This window comes from Saimiri boliviensis, chromosome 8, assembly GCF_048565385.1.
Source record: "Saimiri boliviensis isolate mSaiBol1 chromosome 8, mSaiBol1.pri, whole genome shotgun sequence".
NCBI lineage: Eukaryota > Metazoa > Chordata > Mammalia > Primates > Cebidae > Saimiri > Saimiri boliviensis.
Genome location: NC_133456.1, coordinates 103771382 through 103792746, shown reverse-complemented (window position 1 = coordinate 103792746; position 21365 = coordinate 103771382). Strand labels below are relative to the sequence as shown.

The window sequence follows — 21365 nt, the reverse complement described above, 5'->3', positions numbered from 1 at the left end:
ATTTTAGGGTGGATTTTTCTGTTTGATTGTGATTTTGATAGAGATTACCTTTAGTCTGTACTTTAAGTAGTATTGATATCTTAATAATATTAAGTTTTCCAATTCATGAACATGAGATGTCTTTTCATTTATCTGTTTTTAATTTCTTCAGCAATGTTTTATAGTTTTCAGTGTATGAGTCTTTCACTTTCTTGGGTAATTTTATTTCTAGGTATTTTATTCTTTTTGATGGTATTGCAAATAATGTGTTTTCATTTCTTTTTTGGATTGTTCATTGTTTGTATTTAGAAAGGCAGCTGATTTTGTGTGTTGATTTTTGTCTTTCAACTTTGCTAAATTTAGATTTTTGTTTTAACATCTTGGGAGTAAAAAAAATACATGCTTACTGCTTAACAAATTATTATTTAACAGAGAGATGTATTTTACAAGCAGTGTTTTTAAAAATATAATGCTGTAATACATAAAAATGTGTACATTAAAGACACATTTACAGGTCAAAAGGATATTCTACAACAATCACATAAGCCCTTTTCTCTTGTTTTTGAAACACACTAGAAACAGAAAGCAAAAGTTAACTCATTCAGTGTCTGCTTTTCCCTTCTTCAATTTTAAGTCGTGTAAATAGAGAAATATGCATTTTTGACAATAAATAAAGGAAATCTCTATCTTCTTTCAATGTTACAAGTAATCATGTCCTTTTAAGTCAATTTGTGCTGTATGACAAAATTAATTTTTACGTGAATTTTTTTGTTATTCGCTAGAGCAACTTTTCTGGTATTGCCATGAAGTTTGTGATAGTGAATGCCAGGTACACACTGGCTTGCTTTTTAGGACTAACATAGGTTTAAAGATTTAATACATCTATAGTTTGAGTGTTGTGCTGATCACAGCTGTGAAGAGACAACCTGTGTATGGCTTCGTGTTTCCAGCTATCTGGAAGAAAAGTAAAAAGTAGTGTGATTGACTTCATGGTGAAGCACTACAGCTAACAAGATGGCTAGATGATGTATGGGAGAAGATGAACTAAGTCAGTTCATGTACTTTCTGGGCTTACAAAAGCCAGATAGTCTTTCTAATTTACCAATCTTTCAGCAAGTTGTGATCTCATAGATGAATTTCTCAGTGAGTTTTCTTGGAGACACTGTATGGATAAAGGATTATGTAGATTGAGTATTAGGTTGGGCAAAACTGTATAAACTTTTGGATTCTCCTAAGAACCATATTAAATCTACCTATATATCTATTTGATAGGAAGATGACTACATATCTCTTGGTAATCATTTTTTAGTTGACATGTTATCAATAAATAATCATCAAAAGATTCCAAAAATAATAGAAAAAATAAGCTGAATGCCTTATTAACATTGTTTTCAATATGTGAATGAGAGAATGTTCAAAAGCTTTCTTTTTCACTTTTTCTCTGTGTTTGATGTTAAGGAGATATTCCAGTGAGTCTTCATAACAGCGATCACATTTGGAAAAAAAAATGTAGGTGCATTGGTGGTATAGTATTGTGGAAAAGGCTTGGACTAAATCTCATCCCAAGTATCAACAAAAGCCTGCCAAATGGCACAGCCTAGTTGAACCCTAGGCATTAAACAGGCCAGCAACTCAAAATATGCTTTATTCTTCTTTTGTGCTTTAAATATTTTTTAGAGTAATAGAATTATGTGGGTGAGACATAAAAAGTACAGAATGAGTCATAACCATGATTCTTCTCAAAGTGAATATGTAGCTCTTGTTAAGAGTGCTTCTTTAGAGATAAGTAATTAACATTTTTCCCCTACACTGTCCAAATGGTGGCCAGTAATTACATGTGGCTACTGTGCCTTGAAATGAGGCTAGTGTAACTGAAAAATTGATTTTTTTAAGTTAAACTTTATTTTTAGGGCAGTTTTGGGTTCACAGCAAAACTGATCAGAAAATACAGGTTTCCCATATGTCCCCTGTCCCCACACATGCACAGCCACCCCACTATCAACATCCTGCAACACAGTGATGCATCTGTTACAATTCACCAGCATACCTTAACACATCATTATCATTTGTTAGGTTTCACCCTTGGTTTTATACATTCTATGGGTTTTGACAAATAGACGATGACACATACCCACGATTGTATAATATAGAATAGTTGCACTGCCTAAATGTCACCTTTGTTCTGCATGTTTATTCTTCCCCCAAATTCCCGTGAACCACTACTATTTTTATTGTCTTCATGGTTTTGCCTTTTTCGGAATGTCATCTAGTTGTAATGATACAGTATGCTACTTTTTCAGATTGGCGGCTTCTTTCATTTCATAATACAAATTTGAGTTTGTATTATGTCGTTTTACAGTTTGATAGTTCATTTCTTTTGAGTGCTGAATAATATTTCACTGTCTGGATGTATCGCCATTTATCCATTTACCTACTGAGGGACATCTTGATTCCTTCCAAATTTTGGTGATTATGGGTTAAGCTGCTACAAATTCATTTGTGTAGGTTTTCATGTGGAGAAACATTTTCAGATATGTTGAGGAAATGCCAAGGAACATGATTGCTGGATCATACGATAAGCTTATGTTTAGTTTTGTAAGAAGCTACCAAACTGTCTTCCAAAGCGGCTGTACCATTTGGCATTTCCATCAGCAGTGAATGAGAGTTCCAGTTGCTCTACATCCTCACCAGCATTTGTTGCTATCAGTGTTGTGGATTTTGGCCATTCTAATAGATATATAGTGGTATTTCATTGTTTTTTAAATTTGTAATTTCCTAATAATATAAAATGCTAAGCATCTTTTTTATGATGACTTGCCATCATATATCTTCTTTGGGGAGTCTCTATTCAGGTCTTCTCATTTTTAATTGGAAATTGTCTGTTTTCTTACTGTTGTCTTTTAAGAGGTCTTTGTCTATTTTGAATACCATTATTTAACCAGATAATGTTTTGTAAATTGTTTCTCCCAGTCTGTGGCTCATTTTCTCATCCTCTTGACATTGTCTTCCACTCAACTGAAGTTTTGATTTTGGGAGTGTATATTCAGGACAAATTGAATCTGTGTTACTGGACTGCAGTCTTGAAGCTTGGCCCAAATAAATCATCTACTTATATATATATATTTTAAAAATACATTTTAATTTTAAGGAAGCCAAGCTTATGAATTTTTTCTTTCATAGATCATGTCTTTAGCATCTTATCTAAAAAGTCATTGCTATACCTAAGGTCACCTAGATTTTTTTCTATCATAACCTTCTATGATTTTTATGCATTTGCATTTTTAATTGAGGTCTGTGCATTATTGTGAATTTTTTGTGAAGAATGTAAGACTCTGTGTCTAGATTCCCTTTATTTGTAAGTGAATTTCAGATTGTTCCAGCACCATTTTTTGAAGAGGCCATTGGTCCATTTTATTGTGTTTTCTCTTACATCAAAGATCAGCTCACTAGATTTATGTGAATCTATTTCTGGACTTTCTGTTATATTCCATTTCCAATTGTTGAATCAACCTTGCATACCTGGAATAAACACCCCTTGATTGTGGTGTATAATTCCTTCTGTACATTGTTGGATTTGATTTGCTGATACTTTGTGTTTTTTTACGTCTATATTTCTGAGAGGCGTTGGTCTGTAGTTTTCTTTGCTTATAATGTCTTTTGCTTGGTTTTGTTCTTAGAGTAATGCTAGCCTCACAAAATGAGTTAGGAAATATTTTTTTTACTTCTATCTTCTGAAAGAAATTTTAAAGAATTGGTAAAATTTTTTCCTACAGTGTGTGGTAGAATTCATCAGTGAGTTCATCTGGGCCTGGTGATTTCTGTTTGGGGAGGTTATTGATTATTAATTCAAATTATTTAAGAGATAAAGTCCTATTCAGATTGTTTATTCCTTCTTATGTGGGTCTTAGCAGACTTCGTTTTTCAGGGAATTGGTTCATTGTATCTAGGATATCAAATCTGGGAGCATAGAGTCGCTCCTAATATTTCTTTATTACCTTTTCATGTCCACAGAATCTGTAGTGACATCCTCTGTTTGATTTACAGTATCAATACTTTATATCTTCTCTCCTTTTTTTTCAGTTAGCCTAGCTAGAGGCTTATCTATTATATTAATCTTTTCAATGAACTAGATTTAGTTTTGTTGAATTTCTGAATTGATTACGTGATTTTAATTTCATTGATTTCTGCTCTTTCATTATTTTCTTCTGCTTACTTTAGGATTTAATTTGCTCTTCTGTTTCTAGTTTCTGAAAAAGGAAGCTTAGAATATTAAGTTTACATCTTTATTCTTTTCTGAGATATGTATTCAGTGCTCTGAATTTCCCTTTGAGCACCACTCTCACTCTATCTCACAAATTTTGATAAATTTTTTTTTTATTTTCATTCAGTCAAAACATTTTTAGTTTCTCTTAAGATTTCTTTATTAACTCCTGTGTTATTTGTAGGTATGTTCTTTAATCTCCAGTTCTTTTGGAATTTTCCAGCAATCTTTCTGTTATTGATTTCTAGTTTAATCCATATGACCTAAGAATAGAAATTGTATAACTTCTATTATTTTAAATTTGTTAAGGTCTACCTTGTAGCCCAGAATGTGTTCTATCTTGGTGAACGTTCCAGGTGAGCTGGGGAAGAATCTGCAATCTTCCTTTGCTGGATAAAGTAGTCTATAAATGTCAGTTATGCCGACTTGATGGATGTCCTGCTGAATTCAACTATGTCTACTGATTTTCTGTCTGCTAGATATCTGTTCATTTTTTTAATCTTCCATTTGTTTTTAGGTTCAAGGGATACATGTACAAATATGTTATATGGGTAAGGTGCATATTGTAGGGATTTGGTATACAGATAATTTTATCACCTCTGCAATCAACGTATACCCAATAGGTAGTTTTACAATCCTCACCCTCCACTTTAAGTGGGCCCTAACATCTATTGTTTCCTTCTTTGTGTCAATATTTATTTCCCACTTATAAGTGAAAACATGTGGTGTTTGGTTTTCTGTTCCTGTTTTAATTCACTTAGGATAATGACCTCCAGCTTCATCCATGTTGTCACAAAGGACATGATCTTGTTTTTTTTATGGCTGTATAGTATTCCATGGTGTATTTGTACCACATTTTCTTTATCCACTCCACCAGTGACAGGCATTTAGGTTGATTCTATGTCTTTGATACTGTGCATAGTACTGTGATGAACATATGGGTTCATGAACATATGGGTGCATCTTTATGGCAGAATGATTTATATTCCTTTGTGTATATAGCCAATAATGTGATTGCTGGGTTGAATGGTAGTTCTATTTTAACTTTTTAAAGAAATCTCCAGACTGTTTTCCACCATGGCTGAACTAATTTACATTTTCACCAGCAGTATATAAGCATTCCCATTTCTCTGCAACCTCACCAGCATCTGCTGTTTTTAAACCTTCTAATAGTTGCCATTCTAATGGATGTGAGATGGCGCGCCATTGTGGTTTTCATTTGCATTTCCCTAACGATTAGTGATATAGAGCGTTTTTTCATATGCTTGTTGGCCGTGTGTGTGTCATCTTTTGAGATATGTCTGTTCCTGTCCTTTGCTCATTTTTTTAATGGGGTCATTTGTTTCTTGCTTGTTCATTGATTTAAGTTCCTTATAGATTTTGGATATTGGACCTTTGTCAGTTGGATAGTTGGCAAATATTTTTCCTATTCCACAGGTTGTCTGTGTACTCAGTTGAGAGTTTATTTTGCTGTGTAGAAGCTGTTTAGTTTAATGAGGTCCCACTTATCAACTTTTGATTTTTTTGCAATTGTTTTTTGAGTCTCTGTCATGAAATATTTGCCAAGACTCATGTTCTTTGCTAGGTTTTCTTCTAGAATTTTTGTAGTGATAGGTTTTATATTTAAGTCTTTAATCTGTCTTGAGTGGATTTTTATATATGGTGAAAGGAAGGGGTCCAGTTTCAATCTTCAGCACATGGGTAACCAGTCATCCCAGCACCATTTATTGCATAGTTAGTCCTCTCCCCATTGCTTGTTATTGTCTGCTTTGTCAAAGACCAGATCATTGTAGGTGTATAGTTTTATGCGTTTTCTAACATGTTCCATTGGTTGGATAATTCGGTCTTGTTGAATCGAATATTTTATCATTATGTAATGCCCATTTTGTCCTTTTTGATCATTGTTGGCTTAAAGTCTGTTTTGTCTGAGATAAGAATAGCAGCCCCTGCTCTTTTCTATTTTCTGTTTGCTTAATAGATATTTCCCCATCCCTTTACTTTGAGTCTAAGGGTGTTCTTGTATGTGAGATGGGTGTCTTCAAAGAAAGCATACATTTGGGTCTTGCTTCTTTATCCAACTTACCACTCTGTGACTTTTAAGTGGGCTGTTTAGCCTGTTTATGTTCAAGGTTAATATTGATATGTATCGATTTGATCCTGTAATCATATTGTTAGCTGGTTGCTATGAAGACATGATTGTGTATTTGCTTTAGAGTGTCAGTAGTCAATAGTGTTTGTGTGGGGCTGGTAATAGTCTTTCATTTCCATTTAGTACTTCCTAAGGGACCTCTTGTAAGTTGGGTCTGGTAGTTACAAATTCCCTTATCATTTGCTTATCTGTAAAGGATTTTATCTTTCCTTCACTTATGAAGCTTAGTTTCACCGGATATGAAATTCTTGGTTGACATTTCTTTTCTTTAAGGGTTCTTAATATAGGCCCCCAGCATCTTCTGGCTTGTAGGGTTTCTGCTGAAAAATCCACTGTTAGCCTGATGAGTTTCCCGTTGTAGGTGACCTGCCCCTTCTCTCTAGCTGCCTTTGATATCTTTTCTTTTGCATTGACCTTGAAGAATCTGATGACTGTGTGTCTTGGGGATGGTTGTCTTACATAGTATCTTGCAAGCATTTTCTTCTCTGAATTTTCTGAATTCAAATGTCAACCCTTGTAGTAAGATTGGAGACATTTTCCTGGAAAAGGTCCTCAAATATGTTTTCTAAGTTTCTTGCTTTCTCTCCCTCTTTTTCAGGAATGCCAGTGAGTCATAGATTTTATCTCTACATAATCCCACATTTTTCAGAGTTTTTAAAAATTTCTTAATTTTTTTCTTTATTTTCGTACAACTGAGTTAATTCAAAGAAGCACTCTTCAAACCCTGGTATTCTCTCCTTAGTCTATTCTGCTGTTAATACTTCTGATTGTGTTATGAAATTCATGTAGTGAGTTTTTCACTTCTATCAACTCAGTTCAGTTTTTACCTTTCATCTCTTGAATCATTTTGCTGGATTCTTCAGATTTCTTGGAATGGGTTTCAGCTTCCTCTTGAATCTTGATGATCTTTATTGCTATCCAGATTCTTAATTCTCTGTCTTTCGTTTCAGCCATTTCATTCTGGTTAACAGCCATTGCTGGGGAGCTGGTGTGGCAGTTTGGAAATAAGGAGACACTCTCACTTTTAGAGTTGTCAGGGTTCTTGTGCTCGTTCTTTCATATCGTGTGTGGGATGATGTTTCTTTAACTGTGGTGTAATTTGAATCTAGTCAGTTAGCTTTTTCTCTGGATGTTTCCAGAGGGCCAAGGCTTTGTACAGGGTCTGTTTTTGTGGCTGAATTCTAGTCGCTGGTTTCACAGGAGTCTATATTAGCATAGCACTTTTGGTATTGAAATTTGGGCTCTCATCCAGTAGATGATGCTTAAGAGTAATGACCAGCAGACAGGCTTTTAGTCAGCCACTTGTTTCCTCTGTTTTCCCTTGTGTTTGCAGGCACGCCCCTTCTCAGTGCTGTGAGAGTGTAGGGTCCTCTCCTACTTGAGTGCTGGCCACGGATCTCAACTTGGCCCCCCAGTGCTGTGCACCACAGCCCTTGGGCAAGCTCAGGCTTTTTGTTCCTTCCCCAGTTATGGGGCAGCAGGGATGGGGACCTTGGCAGTGCTAATGACAGAGGCCCTTTCACTTGTCTCTTGAGCCTCCACCCAAGAGAAATGTAGAATTGCTGTCAGAATGATCAGCTCAGGATGAAGTGGCTGCACTGTGAGCCCAGGCTGCCTGGTAAAGAGCCAGGGGGGTCAGAGGGTTCATGGGGAAGACAATCTGGCCTCTCCTTTATAGGGAAACTGGGTTATGCTAGAGGTGCAAGTAAAGCACGCAGTCTTTTTGCTCCTTCCACAGCCTGGTGGCAGGGGACCAGGCAGCACTGGTAAGGAAGGTTCTGCTGCTACAGCAGTAGCAAGGAGAGCTGTCAGTTGCCTCTGGGAACTCCATGATGGACAGATACAAAGCCACTCCTGATAGGATTGTTCGCTGGGGTGGGGTGGCCACCCCAATGAACATTCAAGCCCAAGCTCGCGACCCTGTCTAGTAAAGAGCAGGAGTCAAGGGTTCACAGAAAAGAGAGACTGGGCTCCTCTCCTGCTGGTTGCAGTGTGCTGGAGGTGGCCGCAAAGTGAGCAGGGTCTTTATTCAGGGCAGCAAGGGCAGCACCGCTGCAGCAGCGATGGCCAAGAGCCCGTGGGTTGTCTCTGGGATTTCCTCCTCAGAGAAATGCAGAGCCACCCCTGAAGGGTTTGGGTTGGGGCAGGGAGGCTGTGCTGTAGACCCAGGTCACAAGGTGCTGCTCAGTGAGGAGGAGCAGGGGCAGGGACCCGTGTAGAAAACAGTTTGGCCACTTTTCCATAAGGCAGCTGTGGTGTGCTAGAGGCCTGCGAGTCTTACGCTCTTTGCTCTAACTGCAGCCTGAGGGCAGTGGGGGTGAGAGCTGTGGCAGGGGCAAAAAGGGCAGTCCTGTTGGTTACCTCTAGAATCACCATCTCAGAGAAATGCAGAGGGGCGACTGGCCCTAGTGCCCAGGTGGAGGTGGGGTGGCTGTGTCAGGGGCCCCCAGCAAGGTGTTGATGGAAGTGAAGCCTGTAGTCTGTCTACTCCTCAGCACTGTGGCTGCAAGAGAGCCTGGCTTTCCTGCTCAGTGGAGCTAAGATACCTGGTGCCATGGTGTTCAGGAATCCAGTGCCCTTGGGGTTCCTCGTGGGCCTGAACAGTGGCTCTGCCCACACTCTGTGAAGTTCTCTATGTCAGTCTGGAGGACATGTGGGGAGGTGGGGGGATCTCCTGTGCCCAGGATTGCAAAGGTTCATGGAAGAAGTATGGGTCATCAGGCACTCTTGCTCACTTAACGCTTCTCTTGATGGGGACCTGCCTTGGCTCCACTTCAGTCCATAGTGGGCAGCTTTCCCTTTTCACTTTTCTGAACTCTCCGTTAAGTCTCATTACTTCCTTGACGATTCTAAACATGTCCTCCTGGATGATCTCGTTGAAGAGCTAGTGTTGACTTGCCACTCTCTGTCCTCTCTGTCAGAGAAGCACACACTAGCTGCTTCTAGTCAGCCATCTTGACCCAGAACCCCTCTGTTCATTTCTGATGGATGGATGTTGAAGTCTTCCAACCTAGTTGTGAATAAATCTACTTTTCCTTGTAGTTCCATCCCTCTTTGTCTCTCATTCTTTAATGCTGCCTTGTTAGGTACATACACATTAAGGATTTTGTGTTTTCCTGGAATATTGACTCGTTTATCATTATGTAATACACCATTTATCCTTGACAACTATCTTTGCTCTGAACTCTGCTCAGTCTGAAGTTTAAGATAGCTACAACTACTTATATAACGTTCTCCAACCCTTATAATCTATATTTTCTTTTTATTTAAAGCAGGTTTCTTGTAGATGGCATGTAGTTGGGTCTCGTTTCTTGATCCATTCTTAAATCTCTTTCTTTAGTTGGTATATTTAGATAATTATTATAGTGATTACTGACTTAGTCAAATGAATATCTACCATATTTCTTCCTGTTTTTTATTCATTACTTTTGTTCTCTGTTGCTACCTTTGTCTTTCACACTTTTCTTGCCTTTTGGTTTCTAATGAAGCATTTTACATGATTCTATTTTCTCTTATTTTTAGCATATAAATCATGCTTCTTTTAAAATTTATTTTAATGGCTGTCCTAGAGTTGCACTGTACATTGACAACTAATCCAAGTCTATTTTCTTTCTTTTCTTTTCTTTTTTTTCTTTTTTGAGACAGAGTCTTGCTCTGTCGCCAGGTGCCAGGCTGGAGTGCAGTGGCATGATCTTGGCTCACTGCAACCTCTGCCTCCCAGGTTCAAGCAATTCTCCTGCCTCAACCTCCCAAGTAGCTGGGACTACAGGTGCATACCACCATGCCCACCTAATTTTTTTTGTATTTTTAGTAGAGCTGGGGTTTCTCTTGACCTTGTAATCTGCCTGCCTTGGCCTCCCAAAGTGCTGGGATTACAGGTGTGAGCCACTGCGCCCAGCCTCCAAGTCTATTTTCAAATAATATTACACTACTTCACAACTAGTGCAAGTGTCTTATATAAAATATCTCTAATTCTTCCCTCTGTCTCTTGTATTACATCTTCATTCATTTCACTTATATATGAGCATACATAATTGCACCCAATATTATAATTATTAATAGCTGTAATCTGTTAGATCAACTAAGAATAAGAAAAATAAAGGTTTTTGTTTACCTTCCCTTATTCTCAAGTGCTATTCTTTTTTTTTTTTAACGTAGCTCTAAGTTTTTGACCAATATCATATCCCTTCTCTCTGAAGAATTTTTAACATTTCTCACAAAGCATGGCTACTGGCAAAAAACAAATTCCTTCTATTTTTGTTTTCTGAGAAAGTCTTTATTTCTCCTTCACTTTTGAAATATGATTTAGTAGGGTACAGAATTTTAGATGGGTAGGTTTTTTCTCTTAGCATTTTAAATATTTTAGTTCACCCTCTTCTTGCTTGCATGGTTTCTGGGAAGTCAGATACTTCTCATCTTTGCTTCTTTAAAGGTAAGATTTTTTTTCATCTGGTTTCTTTCAAGATTTTCTGAAGTTTAAAGATGATATGCATAGATGTAGGGGATATTTTTTAGCATATCTCCTGCTGGATGTTCTTTGAGCTTCCTATATCTGTAATTCGGTGTTTGACATTAATTTGGAGAAATTATCAGTATTGTTTCAAATATTCCTTCTAGTGTTTTGGCTCTTTCTCCTCTGTCTAATATGTTATGCCTTTTGTAGTTGTCCCAAAGTTCTTGGATATTCTGTTCAGAGTTTTCTTTTCTCCAGGTCTCCTTCTCTTTGCTTTTCTGTTTTTCAAGTTTGTTTTATAAAATCCTCAAGCTCAAAGATTCTCTCTTTAGCCATGTCTACTCTACTAACTAGCTCATCAAAGACATTCTTCATTTCTTTTACAGTGTTTTTAATCTCTAGCATTTATTTTTTTCTTACAATTTCTATTTTTCTGCTTAAATTTTTCTTCTGTTTTGAATGTTGTGTCCTTTTCTCATTAAATTTCTTAACATATTAATCACAGAATTTTAAAACTCCTGGTCCAATAATTTCAACATGTCTATTACATCCGATTTTGATTCTGATGGTTATTCAGTTTCTTTAAACCATTTATTGCCTTTTAATATGTCCTGTAATTCTAAAGGTGGACATACTGTCCTGAGTGAACAGAATTGTGCTAAATAGGCCATTAGTAATGTGGTAGTAAGGAATACATAGGGGAAGGGGAAGGTTCTATAGTCCTTTGGTAGAGCTCAGTCTTTTAGTGAGCCTGTGCCCTTGGACTATGAACTTCATCAGTGTTTCTCATTATCTCTTCCCCTAAGTAAAACAGGATGGCTAAAAGGTCTGAAATTTTTTCCTTCCCCAGGTGGCTAGGCTTTGATAAAACCCCAATAGGTTAGGCTCTGGTTAACCAGTTTCCTCTGAGGGCAGGTCTTGTTAAGAGCAGAATGCTCTGGTATATTTCAAAATGGTTATGTTCCTTCTTCCCCTACCAGAAGCATAAGAAGATTTTTCTCCAGTTTTCATGGTGAGGATCTATGTAGCTCCTGGAGGTAAAACTCACACAGTCTGGGGGCCTTCCATGACTAGGTCTTACAGAATTAAACTCGAGAGTTGCCCGGGCTGAGCTTTCAGCAGTTCATTCATTGCAGTCAGGTTTTCTTAACCTTGCACTGACTGGTTCTAGCAGAGGTTTCTGCTGTTGGGCTTCTGCCCTGGTAAGTTGTGATTCTCTGAGTCTACCTGCTGTCTGTCCAATATGTGAGACAATATGTACCTTTCCCTGATAGATCTAGAAAAAGCTGTTGATTTTTCAGTTGATCAGTTTTACCTGTTAGGACAGAGTGGAAGCTTCTTAGCTCCTTATATGCTGGACTAGAAACCAGAAGTCCCTGGTAGTCAACTGTTAAGTATATAGTTTGCATATACAGACAGGAAATTGCACATTTGTAAGCCAAATGGTGACTTGCACCATCAAGTTCCATTTTGTTCTTAGATGTCTGCTTTCTGCAAGGACAAACTAAGCCATTTACAAATGGGCTAGAGTTAGAGACTCCCACAAAATCTGTACTCCTCCAGAGATTAAGCATAATTAGGATGCCCTCCAAAATAAGTTTCTGAGTTTTCGTCTTTATCACATTTCATAGAAACAAACACGGTTCTACTTATCGAATGCAAAGGTATGTCTGCCTCAGTGTGCACAGTGACTTTTAGGACCCCTCTTAGAAAAAGATGTCATACATCAGTTAAGTGAACTTTATGAATGGAGAAGCAAATCATTTCTAAATATTCATAATGCCAAAAGCTATGCATTCTTGAGAGAGAACATGGTGAAACGCCGTATCTACTAAAAACACAAAAATTAGCTGTGTGTGATGGTGTGTGCCTGTCATCCCAGATACTCAGGAAACTGAGACAGGAGAATTGCTTGAACCCAGGAGGCAGGGAGGTCACAGTAAGCTTAGATCATGCCACTGGTCCATGCCAGGGTGTGAGATGGCAGGTCATAGTAATCCATCCTCATGCCATCAAATTAAGAAAAAAATATCTCAAGCTCACCCAAACAAAACATTCAGCTCTTCTCCATGTACTTAAAAATGCGTCAACCTGGCTGGGCATGGTGGCTGACGCCTGTAACCCCAGCACTTTGAGAGGCCAAGGCAGGTGGATTATTTGAGGTCAGGCGTTCAAGACCAGCCTGACCAACATGATAAATTCTTGTCTCTACCGAAAATACAAAATTAGCCAAGCATGGTGGTGGATGCCTGCAGTTCCAGCTACTTGGGAGGCTAGGGCAGGAGAATTATCGAGAACCTGGGAGGCATAGGGTTCCCAAGTGAGCTGAGATGGTGCCACTGTACATCAGCCTGGACAACAAGAATGAAACCCCATCTGAAAAAAAAAGTGTCAACCTATTTTCTATTGCCATAAACCTAAAGTCCTTGATCTTTCATTTGACCCATGAAATAATCTGAGTCATTCTCTACTGGAGGTGATTTTTATCCCCCAGGGGAAATTTGACAATGTCTACAGACTTTTTTGGTTTCATGACTAGGGGCAGAGATACTGCCACACCTCCTCTAATGGACAGGAGGGGGCTCTCACAAGAAAGAATTATCTGGCCTAAAATGTCAACAATGACAAGACTGAGTTAAATCTCCAATCCACGTTGACTCCAGCCTGTGCCCGGGTAGAAATGACTGTGTTGGGAAGGGGGTATGCTTGCTCTGAACTTCTCCGGGTGAGGGATTTGAAATAATTTGAGACAAATACACCTTGGGGCACTTCATACAGATACTTCAGTGAACCTTTCCCACTAAATGGTGTTAGGGTATTTCCCAAACATGAAATAGTCGCCACGTGTTTCTCTGAGAATAAAATATAGCCACAGGACAGCCTGGTCAACAGAGTGAAACTCTGTCTTTACCAAAACATACAAAAATTAGCCAAGTATGGTGGTGCATACCTGTGGTCCTAGCTACTCAGGAGGCTGAGGCAGGAGAATTGCTTGAACCTGGGAGGCAGAGGTTTCAGTAAGCCGAGATCCCACCACTGCATGCCAGCCTGGGCAACAGAGTGAGACACTGTCTCAAAAAGAAGAAGAAGAAAAAAAAAACCACAGAATACACACACACACACACACACACACACACACACACACACACACACACGAGATAATGTCCTTACTATTCTTACTATTCTAAAGATCAGGAAGACCTTAGTCATCCCTGTCTCTCCCTCTTTTTTTCCCTCCCTCCCCCATATGTGTGTGTGTGTATATATATATATATATATATATATATATATATATATATATGCGCCATATAACAACCTGTGCGTTTAGTCGTTTTATAAAGCTAATAGAACAGTCCAAAATAAATACCTTTCATAGCTTATCTATTTCACATTTAATCATTTTCTGAAAAGTAAGAGTTTGTTTTTGGTTGATAACCATGTCATTTTAAGACTTCTGCCAAAGGCCAGATGCAGTGGCCTATGCCTCTAATTCCCAGCACTTTGGGCGGCTGCAGCAGTCAGACTGAGTTCAAGTTCGAGACTGAGCAGGAGTTCAAGACCAGCCTGGGCAACATAGGGAAACCTCATCTCTACAAAAAGTGCAAAATTGGCTGGGTGCAGTGCCGCACACCTGGAAGGCTGAGGTTAGAGAATCGCTTGAGCCCAAAAAGCTGAGTCTGCAGTGAAATGTGATCACAGCCATTGCACTCCAGCCTGGGTCACAGAGCAAGACCCTGCCTCAAAAAAAAAAAAAAAAAAAAAAAAAAAAAAAAAAAAAAAAAAAAAAGGCTTTTGCCAATACTGGGATCCTCATAACCACAATCAAATGGCTTATATTTCAAAATCATAGTAGAGTAGGTATTCAGCATTTTGTAACTGTTTTGGGAATTTTAAAGGTTATTAAGTTCTGAATAACAGTCTCTTGTGTTTTCCCACCAAGCTTTTCCCAGCAGTTGAATATATCTGGATCTTATTCTGGTTTTTATTCTTTTTTTAGCTTCCTGAAATGACTCATGTTCAAACACAACGACCCTGGATGATGTTTCTCCTGCAAAACTTTGGATTGATCCTAGGTTGGCTTTCTCTCCTACTCTTGGCTATATATGAGCAAAGTATTAAAATTTAAGTTAGGATCTTCTCCATCTGTCAAAAATGCATTTATATAGTCTCACTTTGTTTCTTTCATTACACTCTACAATTATTTGTCAATTAAGTGTTTTTTATCTTAGGCAAAGTGTATATCTTTTAATTCATTAACTTATTGATTTTATAATGCAGTTTTATTTTTGGAAACAGAAATGTCAGACTGTCCTTGATTGAAATCTTGTTTTTGGTTTCCAACACCATGATGAAACTCTTGCTTTTTAGGAAGTAGTTAGTAAATTCTGTATGAATTGTAATAAACTTTAAAAAATAGATAGTTTCCCTGAGAAAGAATGTTTGTAGCATTTAAAGTAGGCAGATGCCTGTTGGGTTAAAATCAACTGCAACTTCTATGATGTTAATTTTTTTCCCTGTGCATTTATAAACTATAAGCAAGTTAAGTGACAAGCCAATGTAATAAAGACTAGTTTTAATGTGGTGGTTTTTATTACCTTCTGTGACTGGATGTCAGATTCGGAGTCATCTTTTAAAAAACCAATATATAGTTCACCCACTGACTCAAGAGCGCTCGTGAACAAGCCATCTTGGGAGACCTGAAGGATGACATGTCAGCCATTCTTCCATGTAAGTCATCAAATGAAATCTCTTCCAGCCAAGGGGAGCTGGAAACAAGAGATAAAGTTCAGAATTTTTAAAATAACAAAACTGGAGTCAGGCAGTAGATCAGTGCCTGTACTCTCACCGATTTAACAGAGGATATTTATGGAAATGATCTCAATGACACGTGAGATATATTTTATCTTCTCTTTCTGAGGAAACAGTCTTGAATAAGATTTCAGTTGGGAAGTTCATGAAATGTACATGCAATTTACTGGTAACCTAGTGAAAGGATGGAAACAAAATAACCCCGGCTTTAGTCATTATTCGTAGAAAATGGATGCCTTATATTTTTCTTATTTTTTAAATGATGTATCTTGACAATGAAAAAAAGCCGATTTTACTGCCGAAATGATTCATGGTGCTCAGTCAAAAACATCTCTCCTATCTCTTACTTGCCAGTAGGTATTTTTTATTTATTTTTTTGCTATGCCCTACTCAAACACGATCTTGTTCATCCATCTTTGTTTGATTTCAAAATGACATGGATTTCTTCTCCAGTTATCTTTAGAGCTTAATTTAAGCAAGGGCCATGCATCATCACTGGATAGTGCAATGGTTCTAAAACTTTGGTACAAACAAGTATTAACCTGAATGCTTATCTATGAAAAACACAGATTGGCCTAGCATGGCGGTTCATGCCTGTAATCCCAATGCTTTGGGAAGCCAAGGCAGGAGGATCCTTTGAGACCACGAGGAGTTTGAAACCAGCCAGGACAACATAGCAAGACCTCATCTCTACCAAAAAAAAGAAAAACAAAAAAACCTTAACCTAGTGTGGTGGTATATGCCTGTAGTCCCAGCTACTAGGGAGGCTGAGGCTGGAGGATCGTTTGAGCCCAGGAGTTCAAGGCTGCGGTGAACTATGATGGTACCATTGTACTCCAGGGCAACAGAGCAAGACCCTGTCTCAAGAACTAAACAAAAACACAGATGGGCGGGCCCCAGCCCTTGATTCTGATTCTGTAGGTCTGGAGTGAGGTCTGTGACCTTGATTTTGAACTGCTTCCATGTGATGCTGCTTCTGCTGGATGGGGTACCACTCAGCACTACTGGTGTGATAGATGTTGGGCTGACTTGGCTTCAAGAAAGCTGAGGTGCACAGCTCTGTTGCCCTAGAGTTGAATCATGTGCTTTTGAGTAAGTAGGCTAACACATCTACAAACCCCATGCTAGATTTGAGTTCCTGGGCTGAAACTCCATTTTCTTTGTCCGCTTGTTATGTGACATCAGATCAATCCCAGCAATTGCTGGATTAGGATTCCATGCAGCGCTTTCTTTCCTGTTCATATTTTCCCTAAAAGGTAAGCAGATTTGACACGTAGAGCTTTACTTTTTTTTTTTTTTTTTTTTTTTTAAGAGGAAAAACTGCAGCTGAACAAAAATCCCTTTGTACAGGTCAGCAGGGTGTGGAGGTCAAAATACTTGGCACTATCTATGTTTTGGTTTCTATGACTGGGTTCTGATTTTGACATTAAGCTTTAATTTATGCCAATTTAATTAGTAGAGTTCTGATGGATGACTTTGTTCCATGTTCAAGTTTGGAGTCATTTGGAGCTGGCTAACTTAAAATTGTTGGTATGAACTGCTCACCTTCAAGTTAAGAGTAAGTTGAATTTAACCCTCTGCTGAGGTTGGAAATAGGATGCAGAGAAACTTAAAGGGAGTGAGCTGTCAGAAAGATTTAGAGGTACCTTCTCAGTGGGTGTTTGCAAGCCTATCACCAAAGTGCCTTTATTGTAAGCAGAAACCTGTGGTCATCTGAAGTCATTTGAAGGATAGTGTGCTGTCATGGCTCCTGGGGACACCTTTCTAGCTCACCATCTCTCCCCTCCTCTGCCTTATCATTCATTCAGTGTTCTTCCAAAGAGTCCAGGTTCGAGATAACAATCCCTAGCCTGAGATGGACCTCCAGCCACAAGCAATCTTAGAATTGCTAGAAAATCACTATTCCTCAAAGCTGAGTAGCAAGAATGAAAGGACGATGACAACTATTTGCTTTCTAAATATGCACAGAGTCTAAATTTGGGATGGCTACACAGCGTCATCGCTTTAAGCTATCTAAGTTATGTGTTACTCACTGATCTTTGGGGTGCATGGTGTTTTCCTTGAAACCAGATTTCTCAATAGCATGAGGGTATTTATTTTTCCCAGGCATAAACTTAGCATTCCACTGTATTTCCACTTGGTGATTGACTTGTTTTTTTTTTTTTTGACTGAACTAGAAATGCTTCCGGAGAAGAAGAGCAAATCGCACAAAAATCTTATGTGAACATCTATCATCCATGGACAGGGCATATTTAGGGATGGGGAATTGGCCTGTGTTGCTGAAACGCTGAGAGCAGAGCCTGGGAACAGCAAACTCAACAAACTGGACACAGCATGGAGAATGTGACTATTACCTTTGTAGATGACACCAACCAAGAAGACATGTAATTATATCTAAAACAGAATGACACTTCTAAAAAAATGACAAGACATGTAATTATATCTAAAACAGAATGACACGTCTAAGAAAAATGACAATCAAACTGAAAGCAACCTAAATAATGGATGATAGGGTTACATAAACTGCAGCAGTAAGCCTCAAACAGAATGCCCTTCGGCCCATGAGAATGATGCTACAGATCAGAAAGCTACGTACAGAGCAGCAACTTTCAATATATAGGTTTAAATTTTAAGCAATAAGACCCTTTTAGTAAAGAAAAACTTGTGTGGAATCTATACAGATGCTCTTGAAACTGCCTTGATAAAAGCCACGGAATGGAAACGGGGGCCCTAATTTCTTGGTCTCTCCCTTCATTTCCTACAGAAGTCTCCAAGGGATCCCTACTGATACTCTCAGAAGAATAGAATCCTGCATTGTAAGTAAATATTTCAAATATTTGTAGTTATAAAAAGTGTTCACAACCCATTGAGTAAATAAGCAATTTACCAACTGAGTATATAATTCCAGCATTGTGAATATACAGTATTATATATTACATACATGTCCATATTGAAAAATTTCTGAAAGACTATACAGTAAAATATAGTATTTCCTAAGGGGTGGTATTTAAATGATACGATTTTGCTTTTTTATTTTAAAAAACCTTATTTTTTGCTATAGTTATGTTATATTTAGTTTTGGAAGAAGAAATGAGTAAAATAAATTTTTTAAAAAGTTATGTAAGAACTTTGGAATATTGGGCCAATATTAAGCAACATGAAATTTCACAAAGATAATGAGTGAAGTCGCTTTTGAGTTAACAAATCTGCCATATGTGACTTCTGGATTCTACTCTGACACGTAAGGAACTTATCATTACAAAGAAAAAAATCAAACAAACTGAAAAGTAAACTCTTCTAAGGTCCTTCAGAGAGCAAAGGTCACAGAGCAAATATTTGGCCTCACAATTTAAGAGGCAGATAGAGAGAATTTCAAGTTATCAAAGCAGAAGCCCAGCAGCAGAAAACACTGCAGGACCCAGTACCAGCATCCAATAACAAGGTAGAAAAAACTGAAATAGGCATTGATTAGTTGCTTGAATTGTATTGTAGACAAGTTTGAGAGCTAAAAACTTGAGGATGGACCAATTTGGGGTGGAGGGCCCTTACTTGCATGACTTTTACCTCCAGGATCCTTACCAGGTTCTCACAGTGAAGACTGGAGAAAAGTCACTTGGTGCTTCTGGCATGGAGAGGGGGAAGTAGCCATTTGGAAATACACGAGCATTTTGTTCTTAACAAGATCTGCCATCAAGGAAATCCATTTTACCAGAGCCTAATGGATGTTTTACCAGAGACTACCAGACTGGAAAAAGAGAAATCCCCAACTCCAGCTCCCTCTAACCTTTCTGTCTACCTAAGGTAGAGAAAATAAAAACTGAGGTCACAGCCCAGGGACCCAGGCTCATTAAAAGGTTGAGTGCTAATCATAGGATTTGAGAACACTTCCCCTTCCCTATACCTTACAAACACATCAAGAGGGCTCTTATATAATAACAAGGACATGCAACTGTAAGAACTGTGACTCTCACATGTGATTTCAGAAGAGGTATCTAGAGAAATGTAAAGACAACATAGGAGACAAAAACGAGGCTATCGGGAAATTTTAGCCTCTGACAACTACAACTCCAGCAGACACTAATTATAGCCTCACCCCTGGACAGATAAAGGACTAGTACCTCAGTTCCTTTCACTTTGTGTATCGTATTGGCTTTCAACATAAAATTACAAGGCATACTAAAAGACAAAAAACATAGTTTGAAAATACAGAGCAAACATCAGACCAGATTCAGACATGGCAAAGATGTTAGAATTACCAGACCTGTAATTTAAAACAGCTATGACTATGATTGAAACACAAAAGCCTCTAATGGAAAAAGCAGACACCATGCAAGAATGAATGGAAAATGTAAGCAGGGAGGTAGAATCTTTAAGAGAGAACAAAAGGACTGGGTGTGGTGACTCATGCCTATAATCTTAGCACTCTGGGAGGCTGGGGTGAGAGGATCACTTGAGCCCAAAAGTTCAAGGCTAGCCTGGGCAATGTAGTGAGACTCCAGCTCTACAAATAATAGTTTAAAAATTAGCTGCATATGATGGCAAGTGCCTGTGGACCTAGCTACTCTGGAGGCTGAGGTGGGAGGACTGCTTAAGCCTGGGAGGTTGAGGCTGCAATAAACCATGATCATGTCACTGCACTCCAGCCTGAGAGAGTGAGAGATAAAGAGAGAGAGGAAAAGAGAGAAACAGAGAAAGAGAGAGAAAGAAAGCAAAGGGAGGGAGGGAGGGAAGAGAGGGAAGAAAAGAGGGACAGAAAAGGGAAGGAAAAGGGAAATAACAGAAATCCAAAACATTGAAACAGAAATGCAGGATGCCTTTGATAGGCTCTTCGGTAGACTGGACATGGCCAATGAAAGAATCATTGAACGTGGAGAAATGCCAATAGAAACACCCAAAACTGAAATACAAGAAGGAAAATAAATAAAATAGACAATATGGAAGAACTGTAGGACAATTAGAAAAGGTGTCACATGCATCATGGAATGTGAAGGAGAAGAAACAAAAAATAACTATTTGAAGGAATAACAACTTAAAATTTTCCAAAATTAATAATAGACATGAAACCCCATATCCAGAAAGCTCAGAGAACGTCAAGCAGGATAAATACCAAAAAACGTATTCCTAATCATGCCATTTTCAAGCTGCAGAAAAAGGCAAATGAAATATATTGAAAGAAGCCAAAGGAAAAGTATTTTTATCTTTGCAGGAGCAAGGGGAAAAATAATTATATCGACCTTCTCTTCAGAGACCAAGCAATCAAAAGAAGTGGCATGAAATATTTAATGTTGCAAGGAATATAAGCCACCAACCTATAATTTTTCATCTAATAAAATTATTTTTCAAAAGTAAAGGAGACAAAGAGTTTCTTAGACAAACAAAAATTGAGGGAATTCATTGCCAGTAGACTGGCTTTGCAAGAACTGTTAAATATAAATTCTTCAGAAAAAAAATAAAGTTGGTTAGAAACTTGCATCTGCATAAAGAAAGGAAGAGCACTAAAGAAGGAGTAAATAAAGACATAAATTTTTTGTTTTTCTTAATTGGTCTAATAGATAACTTATTTAAAATAATATCAAAAATGTTTGTGGTAATTATCATTTACAGATACTTGAAATGAATAGCAGCAATGTAATAAGGAATGGGAAAAGAAATTGGAAGTACTCTTCTGTTCAGGTACTTGCACTACATGGGAAGGGATATAGTGTTCTTTGAAA

The 21365-nt window shown here is 38.1% G+C and overlaps 1 protein-coding gene across 5 annotated transcripts in view; it reads left to right on the top strand.

The window, feature by feature from the left end:
- The window catches only part of SLC39A12 (solute carrier family 39 member 12), a 90239-nt gene extending 69881 nt beyond the window's left edge, over positions 1-20358 (top strand). For 2 of the 5 annotated variants that reach the window (XM_074404968.1, XM_074404970.1), the window contains 3 exons: positions 14840-14915; positions 15458-15570; positions 17829-20358. In XM_074404968.1, the coding sequence (XP_074261069.1) occupies positions 14840-14915; positions 15458-15543 (162 nt within the window). In that variant the 3' untranslated portion in view covers positions 15544-15570; positions 17829-20358. Of the gene's footprint in view, positions 1-14839; positions 15424-15457; positions 15571-17828 lie in introns of those variants that run through there. The other 3 variants (XM_003930645.4, XM_003930646.4, XM_074404969.1) reach the window with 2 other exon arrangements.
- The last annotated feature ends 1007 nt before the right edge of the window (positions 20359-21365 follow it).